The sequence below is a fragment of the Camarhynchus parvulus genome, chromosome 3 (assembly GCF_901933205.1).
Source record: "Camarhynchus parvulus chromosome 3, STF_HiC, whole genome shotgun sequence".
Classification (NCBI taxonomy): Eukaryota; Metazoa; Chordata; class Aves; order Passeriformes; family Thraupidae; genus Camarhynchus; species Camarhynchus parvulus.
Window position 1 is genome coordinate 90067541 of NC_044573.1, and position 23842 is coordinate 90091382.

The 23842-nt window shown below is 36.1% G+C and overlaps 1 protein-coding gene across 2 annotated transcripts in view; it reads left to right on the forward strand.

The window, feature by feature from the left end:
* The window catches only part of ME1 (malic enzyme 1), a 156801-nt gene that overhangs the window by 38640 nt on the left and 94319 nt on the right, over positions 1-23842 (forward strand). For both annotated transcript variants that reach the window (XM_030944389.1, XM_030944390.1), the window contains exons 2-3: positions 342-475; positions 7930-8079. In XM_030944389.1, coding sequence (XP_030800249.1) covers positions 342-475; positions 7930-8079 — 284 coding nt within the window. The remainder of the gene's footprint in view (positions 1-341; positions 476-7929; positions 8080-23842) is intronic.

Here is a 23842-nt window from a genome sequence, read left to right on the forward strand (position 1 = left end):
GACAGACCTCATTAAAAGCAGAAAATGAGGGGAATGAATATATGGCTGCTTTTTTCTTCAGTTGTAATTTAGCAGTTTTGCAGGTGCTACTCTTGTACTACTCAGGAGATGTTAACTTGTTCTGTGCTGATATGGAGTTATTGTATCTGTAGAGGTCTTCTTATGGCTCAATAAAATCTTTTCCCCAAAATAATTGCACCATTATAAATTCTGTTTAATTTTAAATAGATTTTATGATGCTGACTTTTTCCGGGCTACGATTTGCTGCAAAAGTTTTCTTAAAATAATTATCTCTTGTGTACATCTATACATGGGTTTTATTTTTCTTTTTGTTTTTTTAGGGCATGGCTTTTACCTTGGAGGAGAGGCAACAATTGAATATTCATGGATTATTGCCACCTTGCTTTCTTGGTCAAGATGCTCAGGTTTATACAATTCTTAAGAATTTTGAAAGGCTGACATGTGACCTAGACAGGTAAAGTATGGCTATGAAACTTTATCCTACTCACCAATTTATGAGTCACTTTCATAAAAAAAATCCACTTTCACATTCAAAAAAAATCAACTCCTACTTTAAAATTCTAATCTTCCAGAGCTGTTCACATGAATTTTCTTTGATAACCAAATGATACTGGTCATTATCACCAGGTGATAAAGGTCACTGGAAGCAAATGAACTAATGTGAAACTAAAAGTCAATAATGACTTTACATGCATATAGATACATATGCATTAAAAAATAGTACATTTGAAAAATGTTACAAAACTAATATGTAACATAGTATTGCTGTGCTTGGGTATTTTTAAGGAAAAAATCTGGAAAGGGCTTTGTGGAAGGATAGAATGTAAGAGAATAGTGCAGAAGGTAATCTCACACCTGACGAGTTGCAGCCGTGCTAATCACCAAAGATTAGGAACAGGCCTGCCCTTAATAGGCCACAGCTGTGTCCAATAAGAAGAGGAGTTGCTACGAAAGAGTGGGTTAAGTGGTTGAGGTGAGAATTGGAGTTCATTGGCTGTGTTGTGAGGAAGGAGGAGTTAGTGCTGTGAGGACTTGCCCATGAGAAATCACCAAGAAGGTATGGGACTTTCACAATAAGATGGCAACAGGGCTTTAAATATTTATGAATACTTAATTTTTTCCTAAAAAAATTGTATTTTATAGGCTCTAGAACAAAAATTTATTTCTTCATTTCTTCCCCGTCTGCCTTGCTCTTCTCTGATGTGGGATGTCTTCCTATCAGTATGTAATATATGGCCTCTAGGTACCCATCTGTTGATGACAAGGGTTTTTTATAATTTGCAGTTGCCACAACCTTTGTTTTTTATGGAGTCGGCATAGAATGAGGACAGCCTTCCTTGCAAGTGAAGAGCTTGCAATTGTGCTGTCTTTCATAGGTTAACTATTCTCCAGTGCTCTTAGGAAGGCCATTATCAGTTATTATCATAGAGTAGTAGCTTCCCAGGCTGGAATATTTATGAGTTCCTGCATATAGAAAAGTGTAAAATTTCATGAAGCCCCCTGATTCAACCATTGATGTTATCATAGGAGAAAACTTTCTCTGTCCTTCTGTCCCCTTCTCCTCCTTCATTCTGCATTGAGGTAGTCCCTTCATGATACAGCTCATTGTTTCATGTGTTTCAGACACATGATACAGCTCATTGTTTCATGTGTTTCAGACATTTAAAGCAGTTCCAACTGCTTGTTTCAGCTTGAATTGCCAGAATTTCTCTCCACCTATAGCTTGAAAACCATAAGAAAACAGGTCTTACCCCATTGTTATATGTGTTTTAACTAGGAAACAATTTTGCTCCTACTTCAGGTCATAGCAGAAAAACACTCCTACTTCTCAAAACATCACAGATGGAATGTCACAGATCTAGCTATTCAGCATAGCAGTATTTTAATATCTTAATTCTGTATTTTTTTAGCAAAAAATTCTGGATATTCTAGTGGCTTTTTACGAAAATGAAAAATTTCTTCAGGAAAGGAAGAAAGAATTAATCTGTCAGTTTTAAATGACAGATTATTGAAACTTTGAATGATGTGCCTTCTGAACTGCAGTAAAACACTGTGTGCTGAGGTTTTGATTGCACTGGGAATAATAAAACAAAAATAACTGTCTCCAAGTATTGTGGCAATACTTTGCAGCTATCTTTATTATGTCAAAAAATAAGGAGAGATAGACCTGTCTGTCTTAGGGGTGGGGAAGGAAATATTTTTCGAGAGTGTAACTAATCCATGTATGATAGGCAAAAATAATATAAAAGTATAAAGAAATACAATGTGGTTACAAATAAATGTAACCACAAACATTTGCTTCAAAGAGCATTGTTCCAAAGCTGCACCTGTTAACCTTAAGAACTGTAAATACTTAATTAAACAAAAAATTGGTATCACTCTTTCCCACCTATGAGTCTTCTTTGGATTTTTCTCTTTTCCAAATACACAGTTGGGTCAGGAAGAAAATAGTTTCCTGCTCCTGTGACCAGACATCTGTAAAACAGAAGCACTAACATTAAATTATTCCATCCATGTGTCTTCAGCATTAGACTGTAGCTTTCCATTTTATACTATAAAGCCAGTTTTATTATAATTCCTGCTTTAGTATAAAGGTTATATTGTACTGTGCAGCTTTGCAGTACACATTTATTCTTGTCAATTTGGTTTTAGTGATACACTTCAACTGAGAAAACTAGCAAGTCTTCCGTTCACAGAAATAGCTTGGAACTATTACAAGTTAGGCTTTTTTCTCACTAATGTGTCTACTAGTCAGAATACTTCAAATAAGATTTTAGTAATTAACATATAAAAAAAGTGAATAGCTGTGTTTATTTTTCAGTTTTATTCTGTGACATGTGTCTGTGCTATTTTCTCAGCTGTAAGTTTTGGTGCAAATATTTGAATCTTCTCCTTCCCCTTACAGTGTGAATAAACATTGTGGCCCCATTTGTAATGTTGGAGAAGCTGTGGTGGGATCTCCATCCATGGGATTTATTCCAAACCTGACTGAATATGGTCCTGGGCAAACTGCTCTAGTTGTCTCTGCTTTGAGGAGGGGATCAGATGAGGCAATCTCTCTTCCAACCTGAGCTAGTGTATGCTTTCATAACTCAGGTCCATAGTAGTTAAGAAATAAGTTTTCAGGGATAATCTTGGATTGATGCAAATTGTGTAAATGAAGTCAGGTAGTCCCTTAAGAATATTAAATTATATAAATCCACAAGTATCTCCCAAGCGGAATTTTTTTCTTTAAGAAATCATATTTATACTCTGTCTGAACACCCAGCAGATCTAAATTCATGTCATGCTGTGTTTGGATAAAAAATTTTCCTCATGCGTTATTGGGGCTTTATATATCTGTGATGTTTTCTCTATTTTTTTAGCAAAATAACACTGTGTTACATGCAGAGGTCTGCATTTGAGACCACTGATGAAAAGACTTGGTAACATTTGCCTGGAGAAAATACTTCCTTTTAAGACTGTAAACATTGACATCTTGGGATCCTTTGCAAATAAGATTCTTCTGTGAATTGAGAGTGCAAAAATCTGCATGTGCAAAAATCTGCATGTGCAAAATGTGACTTGCAGGTGTGTTTGTAAGTCAAGTGTCTGACAATTTCATTGGAGTATGTCAATAAAGAGCCTGCTTGCAGAACATGTGCATTACATGTGGTGCGCTCAGTCCTCAAGGCAATATGTGAACTCTGACCTCCTATATTTATAATCCTATCAAAGAATTTTAAAGAAGAGTGAATGTGATCCTGCCACAATTATAACTTGAATCTCTTCACTGATGAAGAATGTCAGAAACTTTGGCTGTTTTAACTGGAACTTGAAATCTCAAGGGATCCCTGTAAAGGCAGGTGCTTAAGGACAGTCTTGCATAAGAGCATGCAGTTATTGTCTTCTACTGAGTGTAAATGTCCTAATTTCAGGAAAACTCCCATGTTTCTTGCATTATGCATCTGGCATAGTCTTTGCTCCCATAGAAACAATTATTGAAAAGAGGTGAAGGGTGGCTGTTGTCTTCCTTCTAAAGCTTGGCAGTAGGTGTGTACTTGTGTGTTTTATGTCCATATACAAAAGATTAAGTACAGGCATTTAGATATTGCAGAAGTGGAAACTCTTGAATACCTTAGACAGAAGTGCATCATCTGATGAAACGTAAATGCTCTGTATGGCAGCATTTTACATTGGTAGGATTGGCTGGTTTTGCTTGGAAAGAGGGTGTGTGTAAATTCATAAAGCTAAGTTGCTAGCTAGTGCCATGGCATGACATGTTTTGGCACTGCTGAAATGCCTTTGTTAACTTGTAGCATGAAATTGTTGTACTCTGAAATATCAAGAGCTCATATACAAAATGAATGTGGAACAGCAGCAAGTCAATTGCCTGGTATGCTGGAAAAAGGACACCAGTAAGAGGAAAAAATTTTATTCCTCTGACTTAATTTGGAAAAGCTGTGATGGATTCTGCAAGGTTTTTTTTTTTCTCCTCTGTATGTTCTTAATTGTCTTTCTTCTTGCTCAGTATTGATACTAAAATTGTTGCTCCTGGCACGGTGACATCTTTTGCCTGAGCTTTTCTTTCTTCTAAGAGTCACGCTGTAAAATGTTATACTGGTTGTGTTAACATTAGAGAGGGGCCATCAAATTGCTTTTCCAGAGAAGACTGTCTTATTTTGTTTTTTCTTAAAGTTCCCTGTCTTTAATGAATTGTTATATAAATACTGATGAAGCAGAGTAATAGAGCTAAGTGTCTTACACAGATTAAAAATAATAGCCTTTCCTCCCACCTTCTTTATTTGCTCTCATATTTTTCAAAATAAGAGAAAAAAATGTGGGATTTGTTCTATTTTCACTTCTCCATTTGGCCTTGTAAAGTGTATGCCAGTGATAGTTGGGCCAGTTATCCTAAGAATCATCAGTAACTTTCTGGTAGTTATATCAGTTTTCTTTTGGATTTTGGATGATATGTGGGTTACATCCTTTTGTTGCTACTGTATTTCATTCCCTTCACAGTAGCAGACTAGTATGGAACATTCTTAGGTGAAGTAAAGGCCAGGGGAGAAGAGTGACATGCTGAAATTTGAATGCTTGGCAGTTTCCTCTGTCTGACTTGCCAGACCCTGGTTTTTGTCCTCTGAAACTCTTCCCTGAAATCTTCATTCAGGACTCCTTATCTGAAGACAGACAATACTATTCTTCCTTTTTATAGCACAAATTATTGTTTTCACTGTTTTATTACTTGTTTTTGTTATGTTTTCAATTAAATATGGGTAATAAAAAGATTTTATTAAATACTGAATTTTAAATATATTCTTAAACACAATGCTGAAAGGTACTTCATGCTTTTAGTTGTGTAGATACTTGGATGTTGCTAAAAGATGCATACTTGTTGTCTAATGCATTATAAACAACCCTACATTGAAAATGAAGCATTTTTGGTTTTCCCTTTAGAAAGAATTTTTGAGGAATTTGATACCCGTAACAAAGCAGATTGCAATCCTGAGAAGGAAGACATATACCTGCCATTGAAAAAGCCTAATAAAAATTGCACTTCCCTAGAAATGTTTTTCGCTTTATAATAGTGTTTCTTATACTTATGTGGATATGATCAAGTATGTAATATTTGAAAATATAAGTAGTATGCAGTTACTCCTTTTGCAAGTTCTTTAGTATATCATGAATATAAAAGTGGCATGATAAATACAAATAAGAAAATAAACCCCCAGTTTAATGCCGTACCACAGTAAAATGAAGTGGAGAGTTTTAACAAATGGTTAAAACTGCAGGTTTTTCATTTGAAGCCCCAAGGGAGCCTTTTGCTAAGCTTTTAGTTTCTTTTGTGAAAGATTTCTTTACCCCGTTTAAAATCTAGGCTTGATCTGAGTAATAAGAAATGATGATGAAAAGGTATTTTATACTCTTAAGCCACACCTCATTTTAAAAGAAATTGATAAAAAAAAAAAAAAAAAAAAAACCCCCCAGCAACTGCTTAGGAATGGTGCTGTGGCTCACATGGTGTTGAAATGTCCAGTATAGAGTGGGGGCCAAAAATATGCATGATATTCTCTAACATCACTTTAAATGTTCTCTAGTAACAAAAGGAAAGTCTTCATGTGTATTTACAACTACATGTGCAAGAACTTGTATTTCAGGATAAATGTTGGGATAGTCCATCCTCAGGAGAAAGGTTTTAATAAAGAAAATGCTCTGAGAATTCAAGGACATTGCAATATATGCTATATCATAATGAAATACTGGGAAAATGAAAGGCTCTAGGGAAATGTAATAATATGAAAGAAAATTAGTGTGTGTGTATGTATATTTGTAGCTGAGACTTACAAGAGCAGGATATAATTTAACCTTGGAGAACATTCAAAACTAATGTGTATGATGGAAGGTGGTTCCAGCTGTCTCATGGTGATGGTATTTAGAGAAACTTCAACTTTTTAGTTTCTAGATCTTTATCTGTTTAGGGTCTAAAATACCCTTCATGACGTAAGGGCAGGGATATTGTTTTGTCTCACTTCTGTCACCTCATTAGAGTCACCAACTGCCGAACTGGCTTCACTTGCTTTGGTTATAGTGCTGGTTAAAGTTTTACAGAACAGGTCCCAAAAGGAGTGCTTCCCTGATACACAGGGATAGGCAAGCTAAACTTGAATGGAATGCATTCCGATTTACTAAGCTGTTCTTTGGTTACCTGACTATATTTGTGTCTTCCTAAAGAATGAATTAGATTTTACTGGGGCATGTGATGCCTATGTAGGCAGAAGGAAAGTTCATATTAATAATAGTTAAGTACACAAATCTCTAGGCTTTTGGAAGAAATGTGTTTTATATGTATCCCCAATACTTGTGTAATGAAATGGTGGGCATATTAAACTTTTTGAGTGCAAGTAATTAGTAATCCATTGCAAATTAAAAAATAAACTACATAAATTGTATACGTAAGTTAAAGATTTTATATAAGCCTATTGGTATATAAGACTGCTTATTTTTTACAGGAATACTTAACATTGCTGAAACTAGTCAATAGATAGGTAAGGTGTAAGATCACTAAATTTCTAAATTTTAAGTGTTCACAAAGTGACAGTCATACCTGTGTGAACTGGTATAACTTGAAGTCTCGCATAGACTGATATAATTTGTCACACTCAGCCCTGGAGTTTGGCTTCCTGATGGGTATCTTGAAACAGTAATGTAATTATTCAACGGAAGTGTGATGGTAATAAAAATTAGTTCAAGCTAAATATGAACTTTCTTTCAGTCTTGTTTATATGGTTCTTTTTTTCTCATTGGTTTTCTTTTTAAATAAATATAGAACTTCCTCAAAATTGGTTTTAGTTAGGAGATATAACATTGCAGGCTTCAAGTCTAACATAGACTTAGGGGATGAGAGGCCATGTGTGTCTGCTTTGTTTTCAAAAGCTTTGTTTTTCAGTATTTATTTGAAGTATTAGTCTGGATTTAAGATAAATTTCTATCTAAGAAAGAGCATTCAAAATGTTTTTAGTTAATGTTTTTAGTTCTGTTTTCTTTGGGCAAGTGAGTAAGCATTTTTAAATTATATTTAATGCTGGTCTCATTTCAAGTGGAACAACTGATATACACAGATAAGGCTCTGACAGACCAAATCCTCGATTGCAGCACAGTGTTTTATACCTGAGAGAGATTATCTTCCTGAGTGTGTAGAGTTTGACAATTTTGTGATGGCTTCAGGTTCTCTGTGTCAACCAGTTTGTTATACTTTGTATCTGAACCATTTGTGCTGTTAAGACTAGGAGGAATTTGAATACTTTCAACAAGACAGAGGCTATTATAGAACAAACATAATTTTAACTATCCAAACACCAAATCTATTTCTAAATCTACTTTATATGTTCCCTTGACGTCTGTCTAATTTTATGTAATTCTCCACAGATACATGCTGCTAATGAGTCTTCAGGATCGAAATGAAAAGCTTTTCTATAAAGTGCTGGCTTCTGACATTGAAAAGTTCATGCCTATTGTTTATACTCCCACTGTGGGACTGGCTTGCCAACAATATGGTTTAGCATTCCGGAGGCCAAGGTATGTGAGTTTATACTTCAAATAAAAGTAATTGAATCTTATTTTCCTCTTGGCAGATTTCTGTAGGGGTTTTTTTAACAGCGGCATGTAAGCCAAAACTGCAGTAATTGATATCATCCAAGCTACACTTTTGGTCTACATTAAACAATAATTTGTGCATTTCTTATCTGCATTAAGAAGGCAGGGGGTTGGTTGATTTGCATTAAAACATGAGTATATTTTTAATCTTATTGACTGATTATAACTATTAAACTGTATAGTATATGTACTGTATTATACTGTATAGTGTTACTACTATATTGGTTTAGAATCCTAACTGCATATTAGAAGAAGACAGGAGAAGAATGGAACTTTAGTTTTAGTTTTGTCTTAGAAACTTGAAAAGCATAGACTTTTTCCTGTATAAATATTTATGTAATTGGTATTTTATACATACATACACACGCACACATATATATATGTTCAAACAATATGTGTACAAACTAAGGATGCATTCTGTGTGTATCTACTGATATCTTAAAAATTATCACAAATCATCAAAGTGCCTGTTTCACTGCTTAATGATTTCTTGCTTCATAGGTTGGTTACTGGAGTGTTTTTATTCTGTGTACAATATCTGCATTTATAAAATGATGAGGAAGTGGGATGAAAGAAGGATGGACACTTCTGTTTCACTCTGCCTCTTGAACATCAACTCACCGAGTGTGAGTTGCTGTTTGAGAACATTGTGTATATCACTGCCTTCATGTGCAAACTGGAACAACACTTTGGAGCCTTCTGCAGAATTTTCTGGCAAAGAAAGAGATAAATGAGCTGTAGCTGTTAACAGAAATAGGTTTTTTACAGTGAAGGCATTGATCAAAAGTAAGAAGCTTGCAAGATGTAAGGGAACAAATGACTGCTTACAAATTCCTCAGCAGGAGATATTTCAGAGAGATTTATGGTTTCAAGGTTTTGTCCTTAATGTGAGAATCATTTTGGCCTTGTGACTGACATAATGAGTCAAGACCATCTGGTCAACTGTAGAAAACAAGAATTCCCACTTCTGTGCATATTAAAAAGTTCAAAAATACCTCAAGAATCCTTATTTAAACATGTGTAATGATCTGTGGCTTTTAGGTGCCTCCCTTAGTAAGAGAACTCATCTCCTTTTTCTGCCCCTGTATTTACCACCATGGTGATTTTATTGGCCTTCCAGGAAGTGCGAAATGTGTCTGGAAATTAAGTCTTTGCTTACACTGGTCTCATTAATTCTCATTTTGATATTCTTTGCAGATAAAATATTTCACGAGGAGCACCTCTGCCCCTGCACGTACTTTTCCCTTTCTCCCAGATGTGTGAAGCATCTGTGGAGAAAAACACCCAGTTTAATTAGAGTCATGGAATTGTTAAGTTTTCAAAAGACCTCCAAGGTCTTTTTGAGTCCAACTTTTGACTGAAAACACCATGTCAAGTAAACCATAGCACATTTCTTGAACACTTCCAGGGATGGTGACTCCACCCCCTCCCTGGACAGCCTGTTCCTATGCTTAACCACCTTTTCAGTGAAGAATTCTTCTTGATGTCCAACTTGAACCTCCCTGGTGCAGCTTGAGACTATTTCCTCTTATCCTGTCATTCATTGTCTGCCAGAAGAGGCCAACCCCTGCCTGGCTACAACCTCCTTTCAGGCAGTTGATAAGTTCATAAGGCAGAGTGATAAGGTTACCCTGAGCCTCCTCAGGGCTAAACAACCCCAATTCCCTCAGCCACTCCTCCCATGACTTGTGCTCCAGAGCCTTCATCACATCTTTAGCCTTCTCTGGATGTGTTCCAGCACCTCAGTGTCTCCTTTGCAGCAGGGTTGGAATGAAATTATCTTTAAGGTCCCTTGCAATCCAAACCATTCAGTGGTTCTATGATCTTTAACAGACTTAACTTGCTGCTTAAGAAAAATACCCACAATGCAGTCTTCCACTGCACCGTTACAGAGATATGTTTTTGCCCCTGAGAAAAACCTTTTCTAAATTATTCCAAAACCAACTATGCAAAGCAGCCAATATAATTTAGTTTAAAATTGCATTCTATACCATCACTTAGTTAGCATTAAGCCTTATATGCCAGCATACCTCATAAACAGCATCCTTCATGAGATGGATGGAGAAGAAAATATAAACATCAAATTTAATATTCTGCAGGAGAAAAGGAGTAAAAGATGTAAGGTTTAGTTCAGGCTATATCATCTTAAAATTTTGATTGATTTTTTTAAAGAAGTTGCAATCAAGGAACAAGGTATAATCTGATCATACCTTAAAAAAAGTATTCTCATCTGTAAGAACTGTCTGTATCTGCTTTATGCTGACTCATATGAACGGCCTGTCTTTACAGAGAAGTGACTGTTTTTCTTTCACAATGGTTTTTTATTTCAGAATATTTTTTAATACTGCCTCTTCCCACAGCTCAGGAAATGTTTGCTATTTCATAGTTTAATACAGATCCCATTAGAAACAGACTTGGAGGTAAATGAGTTAAAAATTACTCATTTGCTGCAGATCATATTTATCTCACTGCAGTTTGTAAAGCAGTGTCATATTTAGTTTATGTCTGTAAGGATGTTTTCCAATATTCAGTTATACTTCTTTACCTTGTGAAATGAGTTTGAAGTGCCTGGCTTGCAACTTATCTCTTGAGGCAAAGAACAGCAAAATTAATTTAGAGTTCAAAAAGTAGGTTTCTCATGGAATTGTTAAATGAGATCATCTTCTGTGACTCCCTTATGTGTTTTTAGAAGACTTTATGGGCTCACATGATGTGCTTACAGTCACAGAAGGACTCTGGCTCAGGAAAAGGTTTTTATCCTGAAGCAATAGTTTGCCATTTTAGAATAAACATTTGTGGCGGACCAGCTGACCATCTGATTAAGCATCATTTCTCAAGTGAACCAGCTGCAAAGTAACTTGACTCACTGGTTTGAAGCTCCTCTGTATAACTGACATTTTTTTGTAATAGTCAACTATTGAGACTCAACTCAAGATTGCATTACTTACTCTAAATATTCAGCTTTAAATCCACCAGTTTAATGAAGAATATTATTGTAGAAGTAAACAGTACAGATCTGATAGCAGATCTGTAACATGCACCTACCTACACCACATTGTTACATAAACATAATTAGACGACCATTCTGTCTGGTCTTCTTCCTAACTGTTGAGGGGGATGAAGGAAGAAAGGATCCTTCAGAGAGCTGGTCAGAGAAGGAATTTGAACCTGTACAGATAGGTTACAAATGCTGGGAATATGATGAGGTTCTACTTCTATTGTAATGCTCATGCTATCATTAAAAACATTATCTCAGAATCTCTGTTAGATCATTTCTTGGTTCAGAGCTTCTCTCCATCATTTAAATTCCTAAAGAAAAAATTCTTCAGTTGCACAAGGCATGTACGTACATATCACAGCTTCTGATTACTTACCAAGAAAGAATCTATTTCTGTAAATAGATTTCTGAAATACAACAGTTCTTTCATCCAGCAAGAATAAATATGGGAAAGCTCAATGGAAATTTCCTTTAAGAATCCAAAATCAACTTTTTACATTGTATAGAGAACACCCAGAGTTTTAGATTCTTGTGTAAACTCAGCATTCAGAAAAGGGAGGTATAATTGCCAAGTACTGCTATGCTGAAGACTTTGGACATTGTTAAAATGTTAGGTGACTGTTTATATATTGCCATTCCTAGAAGGAAAAGCCATTTCAATCAGAACATGATCAGAGCAAGCCTGGGTAGCTGATGCAGTTACACAGGCATGGCAGAGTTCTCTGAAGTAATTTCCCAATGCAGGCACAGACTATCAGGCTAACTAGGAACCATTTTTAAAGCAGCTCTATTGGGTCTGGTGCAGTCTCTTAAAAGGCAAAGTATGTCAGCTTTGAAATTGTTTACCAGACTTCCTCCTCACTGAAGTGTGTGGTCACTCAGCACATAGAAATTTGAGACTTAACCCTTTCCTTTCCTTATGTTTCTCGAAAAGAATGTATTTATTTACATTTATTATATGTATTTATGTCTACAATGATTCAGATGCACAATATTGAATGCAAATGTTGCAAATGTGAGTTCTTTTTTGTTGACAAATATTTACATGCTGAGATTGCCAGCTGCAAGATAGCATCACTTTTTAATAAAGAAAAGAAATAGAGAATGGGGAAATATTTATTTCCTGTGGCAGAACATGCAAAATGTTAGACCTTGGCATCAGAAGTTGCAGTCTGCTTGCCAGCACAAGGTTGATCCCTTGATACATTTAATAATATTTTTGTGGTTTTTAATGAGGTTTTTATTGGAATTATTTTTCTTAATTTCAGTGGATGTCTGTGGCATCCAAGTCTCTTCAAAAACCAGATTTGGCTTACTGGAGGCCAGAAACTTGTCAAGTACTCCATGATCACATGAGCCAAGAAAGTTCAGTTCCTGAAGTTTTTTGAGACTCTGTCTCTCCTTCAGATCCATGGTGTTGTCTTGATTGAGACTACTAGAATGTCTGGACTTACTTCAGACATTTCTGGTTACTTCTTCACCAGTATAACAGCTCCCTTAGGTTTTCTTTCAGCACATCTATGTTTTTTCCTCCCCTAGATAAGCATATATTTGTATACATATGTCTATTTAGGGACTTTATTAGTATCTTCATTTAGTTAGATGTAATTATTTTGTAACATAAAATTATATTAAAAGATGTAACAAAGCACTACTTTCACAGTTATTTTCCCTAGTATTTTCTTCTCTGAAAACTATATAGAATTTTAATCTGTAAGTGGAAAAAAGGAAATGTGCAGGCTTTTTAACTGATCTCTTGTAAGGTCTTGACTGTTAGGACAGCATATGAAATCAAAATATTTTGCATTTAAGGCATAAAGAACAGCAAAATGTTTCTTTGAAAATAAACTGTTGAAATTCTGTTCTACAGAAGGATCTGCTTTGAGTGGCAAATTACTTTGTAGCATTTCAACAGAGAATTAGTATACCTGTAGCATTTCTTCTAATTCTAGACAACCTTTCGCTTAATGGCTTATAAAGCCTCACGATGATGCCAGTTGCAATCTCTCACCAAGGAATTTTGGAAGACATGTTGGTTGTTTTTCACTTTCATTTTTTGTGAAGATGACAATTGTTGACATATTCCAGGCAACTTTTTTCTCTTTCTTTTTTTTTCTCCCTGTGTATAGCCTTACCATTGAGTTCATTGCATCCAGTAATTTTACTTTCTGGCATGATTCTGATCTGCTTTTACTCTCATCAAGCTAAAACTTTGCTTAGCATTCTGTTGCTTCTGTGCCTTGAAGGTAAGGCTAATAGAATCTTCCCAGCAAAATATTTCCTTTTCAGAGGAAAAGCTGGAAAAGGAGAATTAGCAGAGTGTTGAACTCCTCTTTTCTCCTGGACTGTCTTGTAGACTGGATTGTTCCCAACATGTATTTAACTTGGTCTGTCAGCAGACAGTAATGGTGCTGCAGAGAAAGGTGTGATGATCTTGCACAGATGTCAGTGGGCCTCATTTTGGTCATAGAGTGCTTTGTAAATATTAAGCCAGTTTCTCATGTAAGAAGTTATTGAAGGAAAAAAAATTCTGTCTTGATTTTTGAAAACATAATGATATTCTTCCATTTATTTGCATGTAGTCATCTGGTCTCTCTAGAACTGTTAAATTCATGGTTTTCCATAATATTTTGGCAATATGTTTCACCATTTAGGTACAGTGTGAATTTTTATCTTTTTATTAAACTTTCTCCTCAGAATAAAATCATGAATGATTAGCCTGTGCCAAACTGAGAGTAGGTAGTGCTGACCTAGCATTATGAAATATAACATCCTCCATGTTTTTTGTATGTACTTGGTGCTTGCGTGTAGGTATAACCTACAGTACTTGGAGGGGGTGGTGTTTGCAGAAGTAGCACTTGGAGTTGTTCTTCCATTTAGTCTTGTCTGAGTTGCAGCTTTATCTATTATTAGCCTCTTCCTGTTCTCATAAACTTCATACATGATTTCTTCTGCAGGTAATGTTTCAGGGACTTTTGATCACAGTCATAAAAGCTTTATCCTGAAGCACATCACAAGCATGGAATTTCTGGCTTTCAGACCTAAGTTTGTAGGTGCATTGCTCTATTTTTTCTGGATGGAGTACATCTTGGCTGTGAGCAGGAGGAAATGAGGCCATCCCTTCTCAAAACATAACTCTCAAAATGTTTGGCAGCAGTCAGTGTTTGGTCATTCTTAACACAGTTTTCTAAGGAAGACAGCTAGTAAGACTCAGTGCTCTTCTACAGACATCCTTGGTGGTTTCTAAGCACGAGGGCCAAAATTAAAATACTGGCCATGCCTTTCTGTTCCCTTGTTCACTTCCTTCACAGAGTCCTGGATGTTTCCAGGGGATCCCTGTCCTCATTTGGCTTGTACTGTTATTTTTTAATAATTTCTACTATTTGTTGTGTGAGGTTAGAACTGAATGTTCTCCCTTCTCCACAAATTTGGGGGACTCAAATTTATCTTTTCAAAGGCATCTGCACTTTGAGCTAAAGGGAACTTATTTCTGTGGGTTTTGGCATGTGATTATCTTATTTCATTATATCCTACTAAGACAGTCCTCTGAAACAAAGAAGTTTCATACAGATGCTTTTCACTAAATGGAAAAGACAATTTGTGTGACAGTAAGTAATGCAGTATTTATTAGAACCTTCTTGTTTCTTTTACTAAAACAGTCATCTTGTGGATCTACGTGCAAAAAGACTGGACAAAAAGTACATGATCCCAAGTGAAATGTCTTTACTCTGACTAATCTTTTCTTTCTAGTGCCAATACCACATAAAAGGTAGGCTATATCCTTTGCAACAAATAAACTATGTATCTGCATTTTAAAATAAAGTTATTTTTTTGGCATGTTACAGTTTCATATCAGCAGCTATGACTTGTATCAATGTATAACCATGTTACTCTTCAATGTCTTCCTATTTTCCTGGAGTTTTAGGGGGATTTTGACTCTATGTCTGCCTTCTGGTTACAAGCTCCCCAATTTCCCAAAGCAGTATATTCCTTAATGAAAGGTACTTCAAGGGCAGAGATTTTATTTCAATTTCACACCTTTACTTGGCCAAAGATTCCACTGGCAACACTAAAGTATCAGGTCATACAGTACAGTAGAGGTCTATTTATTAGCTCTAACTCTATAGAAGCCATATTTATCTACTACAATTTTCCCCTCATAAAAGAGCCTCTGTAAAACTGACAGATTTTTAGTTTCCTAATTGTCAACATCATTTGACTTCCAAAACAAACCTTAAGAGTAATTTCCTTTCAATAAGATAACTTTAACTTTCCTTAGTTCAATACCTTTTTAAGGACAGTCTGTCAAATCCCATGCAGTGCCTGCATATGACATTACTCCATCCTTCCTTTTGTACAGAGTGATAGGTACAGTTGCCTCCCTTCTGCCTTGAGTGGCTCTGGGACAGCCCTGAAGTTGTAGCTTGCTCTTGACAGTGGTTTGCATATTGTATCCATCTCCATGGATTTGGATTCTGCACCATTCTAGTACTCATTTAGGACAACCCAGACAGTAGCAGCTTGTGTCACATGAACAAACAGACAACTGCAACAGAAAACAAACACCTTGCAAGTCATTGCTTGGGAAGTACTAAGAAAAATGTGTGGGTATGTTTCTCCCTTCCTAGGGCTATGCTGTGGAAGGGGAAGAGCTTCCTTCCAGATACCAGTGGGATGAAAAATAAATGGTGTTGTTGCATATGTTTACAATTAGGTATCACCAGCAGCAGGGATTTTTGCATTAGTAACATGAGCTTGTAGCAGAGAACTGTTATATTTGACTGATAAACATCTAGTGCAGGGTTTTGTTTTTTTAATATTGAGATCATCTTCGAGATAGAGGAATCCTACTCTGTCCTTCTATGCAAAGAGTTTTCCATGTCCCCAGTAATTCCTGATGTTATCATCTGATACTGCAAAACAAAGTACCAGTAGTATTCAGATGAGATGCCAGTGATTTAGAAGCATTACACTGCTTTATTAGCTCGTTCTGTATATATCCCAGCCCATGCCCAGAGAATGTTTTCCTTTAGGGGTGTGCTTACACTGGAGTTTCTCCAGCTCCCATTTTCTGTACATTTGTTGCACGTCCTTTGGCACCACCCAAATCCCCTGCTTTCCCATTCAGCAGCTTCTCTGTTCAAAATGCTGTCATTACTCAGCAGTCCAACACTGTCTCATTGTTGCATATCCAATACAAGATATTTAGTAGCTTTAATAAAAAAACCCTACAGTAATTCCTGTAACTGTTTTGGTTAAGTCCAAAAGAGGAAGGAAAAACCCTAGTAAAATCACTTCAGCTTTGCAGTAGCTTTGCTATTCTAACATCACAGTTTTCTGTCTCTATCTGCAAGCTTTCTAAATAGATAGTCAAGTCTAAAAATGAAAAATCAAAAGTGAAGACAAAGTATAAATATTTTCAGCCTTTAAGAGCATGACAAATGGGATGATTGTGTGTTGTAATACATCTTGTGTTTCTCTATAGCTAGATGTTTTGGTCCAGAAACTTTTTACATACTATATTTGGGAGAGCCATTTGCATAGGCGGCTTCTGAAAAAGACAAGAAAAAAAAGTTTTGGGGTAGAAGTGGACCCTTTTATTTCTTTCAAGGCACTTTCATCCCTTTTTAGCAAAGCTATACAGCTGCATAAAATTGTTTTCTTATGGGCACAGCTGAATTTAAAATGTCAGCAGTGTTAATTATAATATACTTTAAAATACCAGGTCAGAATAACATTACTGAATCTATTGTAGAGTAGCAGTAACATCATGTAACTTGCAGCTGGGTGGAGAAAGGTTTGCGAGACATCTGACGTCCTGACCACTGCTCTTTGAGTTAAGTGGCGGCACTGAATGTCAGTTCTGCTTTTTGGCTAATGACTATTAGGTGATTAAGCCACACGCAGGAAGTTCACTGTCTTTTGGAAGATGGTGGGTAAGAGCCTGCTGGGAGCACAGGTCAAATAGATGAATCTGCATAAAGCAATTTGTTCTTGTAAGAAAAGCAAGGGCTTCCAGCTGAAGGCAGACAGTGATATAGGAGACTTAAATCAACTGGCAGAAATAAGGGAAACATTTACTGAGAAATACAAAAAAAAGAGAACAAGCTTCAGTTTGTACTGAATCAGAACCCATGCCTTTGGCACAAAGACGGTCAAGAGCCAATTCACATTTTTGCTTCTTAATTTCCAAAGTGACTACTTTTAACATGAATTTTTGTTTAGCCTTAAAGAAGAAGGGAGTTTAGGCGCTCTCACATCTTCATTTTAGTACTCTAGTATACTGAAATTAACTATTGTTTTTGGCATTCCAGTGGAATTTTCCACCTAAAGGAATAGCTTCCTGTTCCTGAGATGAAGCTGTAATGCAGCTTACAGAGACACAGCAGCACATTTCCATTTCAAAAGTTCACAATATTATGACAACTTAATTGTATCAGAGGGTATTTTTGGTTGCTTTTAACTTTTCTCTTAGTGTTCTTTAGATTTATTCTAAGCACATATGCATTTGCAGGTTTGCTGCACTTTATGTTAAGGGTCAGGTTATTCATACAGCCTGTTTCAGGCAACAGTATGTCTGAGAGTTTCCCTTGGTCATCCAAAAGGAGCTTCTTAAACATGACATGAGATATTTATCTCTGGCAGTGAAAATATGGAACATGGTTTGCTTTCTGTTCAATTAATTTTTTTTTCATGAATAAGTAGTATATGAGCTTGGGGACCTTGTCATTCTCAAGAAAATAGTGTATTGAAAAAGATTTCCATTTTGCCTTATTCTGCAAGCAATGTGCCTATTTCTACTTTTACTTTGCCACTTAACATAGAATGTAGTGATGCTCCAGTTCATGCATTGAAATGGAATTCTTCATGAGGATGGTTGTAATGTCAGTCATTTGGTGAATGGTTTGTTCATTCAGTCTTACAGTGCAACAAATGTCATCTTTGAATGATAAGATAAAATATGCCATGAAGACTTCCAAAGGCAATGTCCTCAGAAAATCTTGTGGGCTTTCTGACACTGGATTTGAGCCTTTGATTCCCTTGAAGAGGCTGGAAGCTTCCTAATGACGTTTCACAAACACTTCTGTTATGACTGCTAAATGATGTTATTTGAATACCCCATCACCCCATAGGACTGGCTCTGGCTGCTCGCTAGGTCCTCTCTGTGTCCTGTGCTTTGTTTCCTGTATGTGTGTAGTGAAGAGCAGCAATATTAGCTTGTGTTAGCTGGGACTGTTGCATGCTGTGTCTTTTCCCCAGAATGTTGATTCTGACTTCATGAAATGAAAATCTTTACCTGGGGTCATGACTGAATTTTTATAAAAAGGAAGGAAAGTATAAGGCTATTTGTCTCTGATGGGTGAGGTTAATTTTTAGCACAGTGGCCAGATATATTACAGATTTTTAATGCCCAAAATGTTTCCTTGGGGTTCCATCTGTTATAATTATTTTCTCAAATTTTATGATAAAGGCTTCTTGTAATTTTTATTGAGTCATAAAGCCATTATTTTTTCTTAAATATATTTGATTCCTATGATTAAAGCCACTTTGTATAGGTAATTTATATGTCCTGGGGTTTTCTGCAAAAATATTAATACTACTTCTGTGAGTGCATTTCAGAAAACAACTGGTGTGTTGGAACTTTGTTAACATCAGATTACATAAGTCTTAAGAATAATTATGCTGCTTCTCAGTATCTCTGTCTCAGATAGACATGGGCTTGCAGCTGTTTTCCCCATGTTAAAAGTTGTTATTGAACACAATACTAAAAATTTGGTCTGTCTCATACATTCATTCATGCAGTAAATTTAACAGGAGGTAAGTACAGAAATAGTGCTGCTCATCAGCTTGTTTGCATTTTTAAAAATGTGCAAATGGTAAAGGGAGATTTGTGCTTTTTCAGAGTGTTCATTTTCAGCAGTTAGAGTCAGCTCTATTGCTGGAAGATGGTGTCTCATTTCAGAAGTGACTTTTTCATTGAAGTTGGGTAGGATATGCCATAAGAATAAGTATTTTTTAGTAAGTCTTTACTTTTATCCTGGTTAATAGTTACTGAGAGCAAATTATGGTGATCTAAAGGTCAGTTAACAGGCCTTAAAAGATGTTATTGTCTAAATACAGGAAATTTTCCATGTTCCAATGAGCCAAGACAGCACAAGTTGTTGAAATAAAAAAGGATGGTGATCTCACTTGTTTGAGTATTTCACAGTTTAAGTAGCATTTGAAAGTTGTTTTTTAATTTTTTTTTTTTTAGGAAAACATCCCTAGCATTGCAATAATACAAACATGATAACTATTGAAACAGAACAGTAGGTTATTTTTTGTCTTAAACGTGAGTGGGTCTGGCTCTGGTAAACTGTTCTCTCATTCATGGTCTTCAAATACTTCTATTTGTGCCCATTAGAGTGTAAGTAATTACATTATTTATTGAGCAACTGTCAGAGGAATTTAAGTAGCTTCTGGAGCAAAAGAGCTCCAGTGCTTAAACCATAGTATTTTGCAGAGTCTGCCTTTTCCTTTGCAAACAAACACATCCCATTGAATTGCTGCTGTGTGGTTAAGCAGCAATATGTAAAAGCTGATTATCTAGATTACTGATACTTTAGGAATATAGTAAAATCAATAAATTCATGTTTTAAGGAGTGACTATAAAGATATTATTTAATTTAGTCTTTTTCTGTATGAAAAAGATGCATCATTAGTTTGGACATTCAGACCACAAAATGCTGTGCAAGCAGAGGAGGTGAGGCACTAAATGAAAAACAGCCTTAGATATCTAGATATACAGTAAAGAGTATTTTATATGAGTAATGCAAAACATCTGCAATGACTAAATCCATGAAGTTTGTACTATGAAGTATTTTTAGTATAGTTTGAGGTAAACATTATGGTTTCCAAAATTAACTGGAGATTTTTTGATTATTTGTCAAGTATCAAGTTATAATTATTTTTGGTACCATGTAAAATTGGTTTTAAAGTTTTCCAGTGCAAGGCTTGTAATGGTGTTACTCTGATTATTTTCACAATATAATTTTTTGGGGGTTGAATGAGAGCAGTCGAGGTTGGGTTGCTTCATTGGGTTACTTTTTATTGTAACAAAGCCTTGACTTCTTTGCCCACTTCTGGAGCCTATCTGGTGGGCATTTTACAGAGTAAAAGCAAAATGTTTCAAGAAAAAAAGATGTTTTTTACAAAAATCTGTGTACATTCAAACTCATAATGTAGAGATTACATGCTTTGGTAGCAAGAATCTCAAGGGGCTGAAAAAGTCCAGACCTTTTGGAGAAAAGTACTAAGACAGGATTGATGCAGGTTTTGTCTCTGTCCCTTTGTCAGGTTTTGTCTCTGTCCCTTGTCATTTACCTTCAGTCTGTACTGCTATGGGCAGCTTGTAATTTTTTTTTTCACTGTCACCTGCTCTCTTGTGTTACAATTTAGAAAATGTCTCCTGTACGCAAGCTCTGGAACCTGTTTCAGATGCAAAAGGGCAGAGGGGGCAGTGTCTGTGTGATCTGGCCCCTGGCTGCAGGTGTATCAGGACTGTTACAGCAAGTTACATAACTCACTATGTTGCAAATTGTGGAATAGCAGCCCCTGGTTCTCTGCTTCCCTAATCCCGCATGAGGTGGAAGAGGGAATGTGCTGAGACCTGAAGTTGTTTTTCTGAGTAAACCCATGGTGTGGGCAGAAGGAATTTTATGTGAAGTTCCTGGAACCCATGGGGTTGTTTGAACCAGCTCTTCTGACTGAGTGCCACCTGGATCAGTCTCTTTGAAGCGCAGTGTCCATTGTCATTTATCAAAGAAACAAGGCAGAGCCATGGACTCTGGTTGAAGATCTTGGGCAGGCTTGAGTGTAGTGTGGATACTGTATTCACTTCTGGTAGTATTGAGAGCACTGCAACTCGCTGGGGCTTGCATCAGAAAAATTATAATCTTAAGTAGCTATCTAGCCCAATTGTATTTTTAATTTTTTTATCATTATAATGTATTTTTAAATAATGTTTTAACATTTATACTAAAAGATTTTCCCAGCATCGGAATCTTTGTGTTACTAGAGTTATGTACTTTCTATTTCTCCTAACCTTACCCTTTCTTTTCTGAAACTTCATTCCCCTGAGGTCATATTTTCAAATGCCAGGCTTACAGCTGCGGTCTTTCAGGTTAACTTTATCACTTTCCTGCTTTAAAGGCTAATTCACATTGGATACTGTATAGTTCTTTAAGTGGTCCAAAATGTACTTCTCTCTTCTCTGTAGATGTTATTTTTAACTGTAGTGACTATTGGAGCATGACAGTCACTAATAGGGATTGATGAGCAGCTTTGATGGACTTGGGCATGGGAAAGAAGGCTACAGAGGCTGCCAACACTGGATAAAGCCTGTCACGAAACAGTGGTTTTCAGAAGAGATTCTTTAAATAAAACTAAATGCTAGTTTGCTCCTGTAGCTGAAGATAGACCTCTTGACATAAGCATTTCCTATTTACAGGGATTATGAGGACTGTGTTTTTCTGTATTTTAATAATTTCCCTACACTCCTATGCCAAATTGGGCATTTGAGTCGCTATAAAAATATAGGAGGCTTTCATTATTCTTTTATGTATAACAAAGTAGAGTTGGCAGATGTTAGCATCTGTCTTTCGGAGTATTTGATGTCTTTTACAAAATAAATTTTATAATCAGTAGTCATCTACAAAACCAAATGCTAAGCATGAAATAACACATAATATTTATAAACTTTTATGTCTTTTTAGGATTAGTATCTTACCCTCATTGTTATTCATATGCTGCTAGAATTTACTTTTTTATGAGCTACATCTTACTCATGTATAGCTCCACACTTTCAGAGGTTTTAGCGGTACCTACTGTTCTCTTAATGCTCCTGTCCTATTTTTGTTTTTGTTTTAGTCTTTATTTTGCTTCTTACAAATTTTTCTGTTTAAATATCATTTGGGTGTGCCACATCTAGAATATGTAAAGCCCAGGTTTCTTTAACACAGACGAATTCAGGCTGACAGTCAGTAGCAGCTGCTATTTCAGCATCAACTATTTTATATATTGAAAAACATACCAGTGTATTGCAAAGTAATGAAATTCATCCCTGTACAAAAGGAAAGGTAAAGAAGATAAACAAAGCTGTCAACAGCTGCATTTCTTAAATCAGCCCATCTCTTGTATTTATTAGGCCTTAGTGGTCTTGCAATGCAAAGGAACCTGCTATGGTAAGGTGTAATGAAAACATTGAGGATATTTTATATGAAGAAATGAGACCACATTAAACAGTCGCAAATGGAATTGTGGTGAAAAAAGAGCAGAATGTTCTTTGGGGAGGATATAAGTCCTCTTAGTTCCTAGTACAAAGTTTGTATTGAATTGCTTTTTATGATTTTAAAAATACAAGGGAATTTCAATGGGGACCAGGGAAGTAGAAGTAGTTTACCTGTTTCATGCCACGTGCAGAAGCTTGGAAGAGTCTAGGCTGAGAAATAAACTTTGTCTTGCCCCTGAGATTTTTTCTTTTTTTTTTTTTTTTTTTTTTTTTTTTTTTTTTTTATTATTGGGCTTGTTGGTTTAGGCTGCCTGAGGAAGTGAAGTCACCTCTACTGTAACTCTGTGTACAGTTCATAATTCAAATAACAGTCTTGAATATGTAGGGTTGTAGGGTTGTGAGAAAAGTCTGAACTTCTTTTCATTAAACATGTTTGGCATTTTCTGAGACATGTTAAGATTGCCTCCTGTTGTTATAAGAAGAGGAAAGAAAGGATTATTCTGTTACAATGACACATTTTTCTAAACTGTTCTTTAATAGAAAATAGACAAATACATTGCTGGTAGATCATTGCTTCCTTGAAACATAATAAACAAATGCTCCATTTAATTCTGTTGACTTTGTTCTCATAGATGAGAATTTTAATAAAACAGACCCAAATCTTGTGCTGTAGAATGACCTCCATATAACTGGTAAAATTTGCTACAGTGTAGTGAGCTCAGTGACCCAAAATAGATCCACCCTTTGTTGAGTGGATCTTGATGTCCTCATGTGGGCTCCCTCCCTTAATCTTCAATCTTATTGCTGGTGTGATGAGAAGAAAGGAGGCATAGTTACTTCTTTGTCTAATTATTCCTCTGCTGTAGTTTCATACATTTTCTGGCTAGCTGCAGTGGGTGTCACTAGCAGTGCTTGCTTTGGCTGGGCTGGTATCAGCCAGTGCTGAGCTGGGGGCTTGCTGGGGAAAACTGGTTCCAGATGAGCACTTCTGCATATGTGCTTAGGCAAATTCTATCATATGTGCTTAGGCAAGAAAATCTGCACTGTGCCATGTTCAAAATGAGCACATTAATTTGAACACTGATCTGAGGCTGCAAGCTTCAAAAGAGTTTTAACTTGCAGTTTTGGTGATTGGCCTTCTTGCCTTGCAAGAAAAGATAGTACGTATAACTGAGATACCAATTAAAATAGAAAGGACCACACTGTGTTGTAAAACCTACAGTTGCTTTCCTAGTGAGCTTGCCAACCCGGACTGCTCTGAAAATGTGTCCAAGAGAACTTAATCCTGCTTCCCCATGAGTTGCTCTTCTTAGAAATGTGAATATGTGCACGCTGAAAAACAAACAGCATATTCTTCCCCATAATATTTTCCCTGTGTCTTGCTTCTTTCTCCATGTGATTATATGTATTACTTGTCC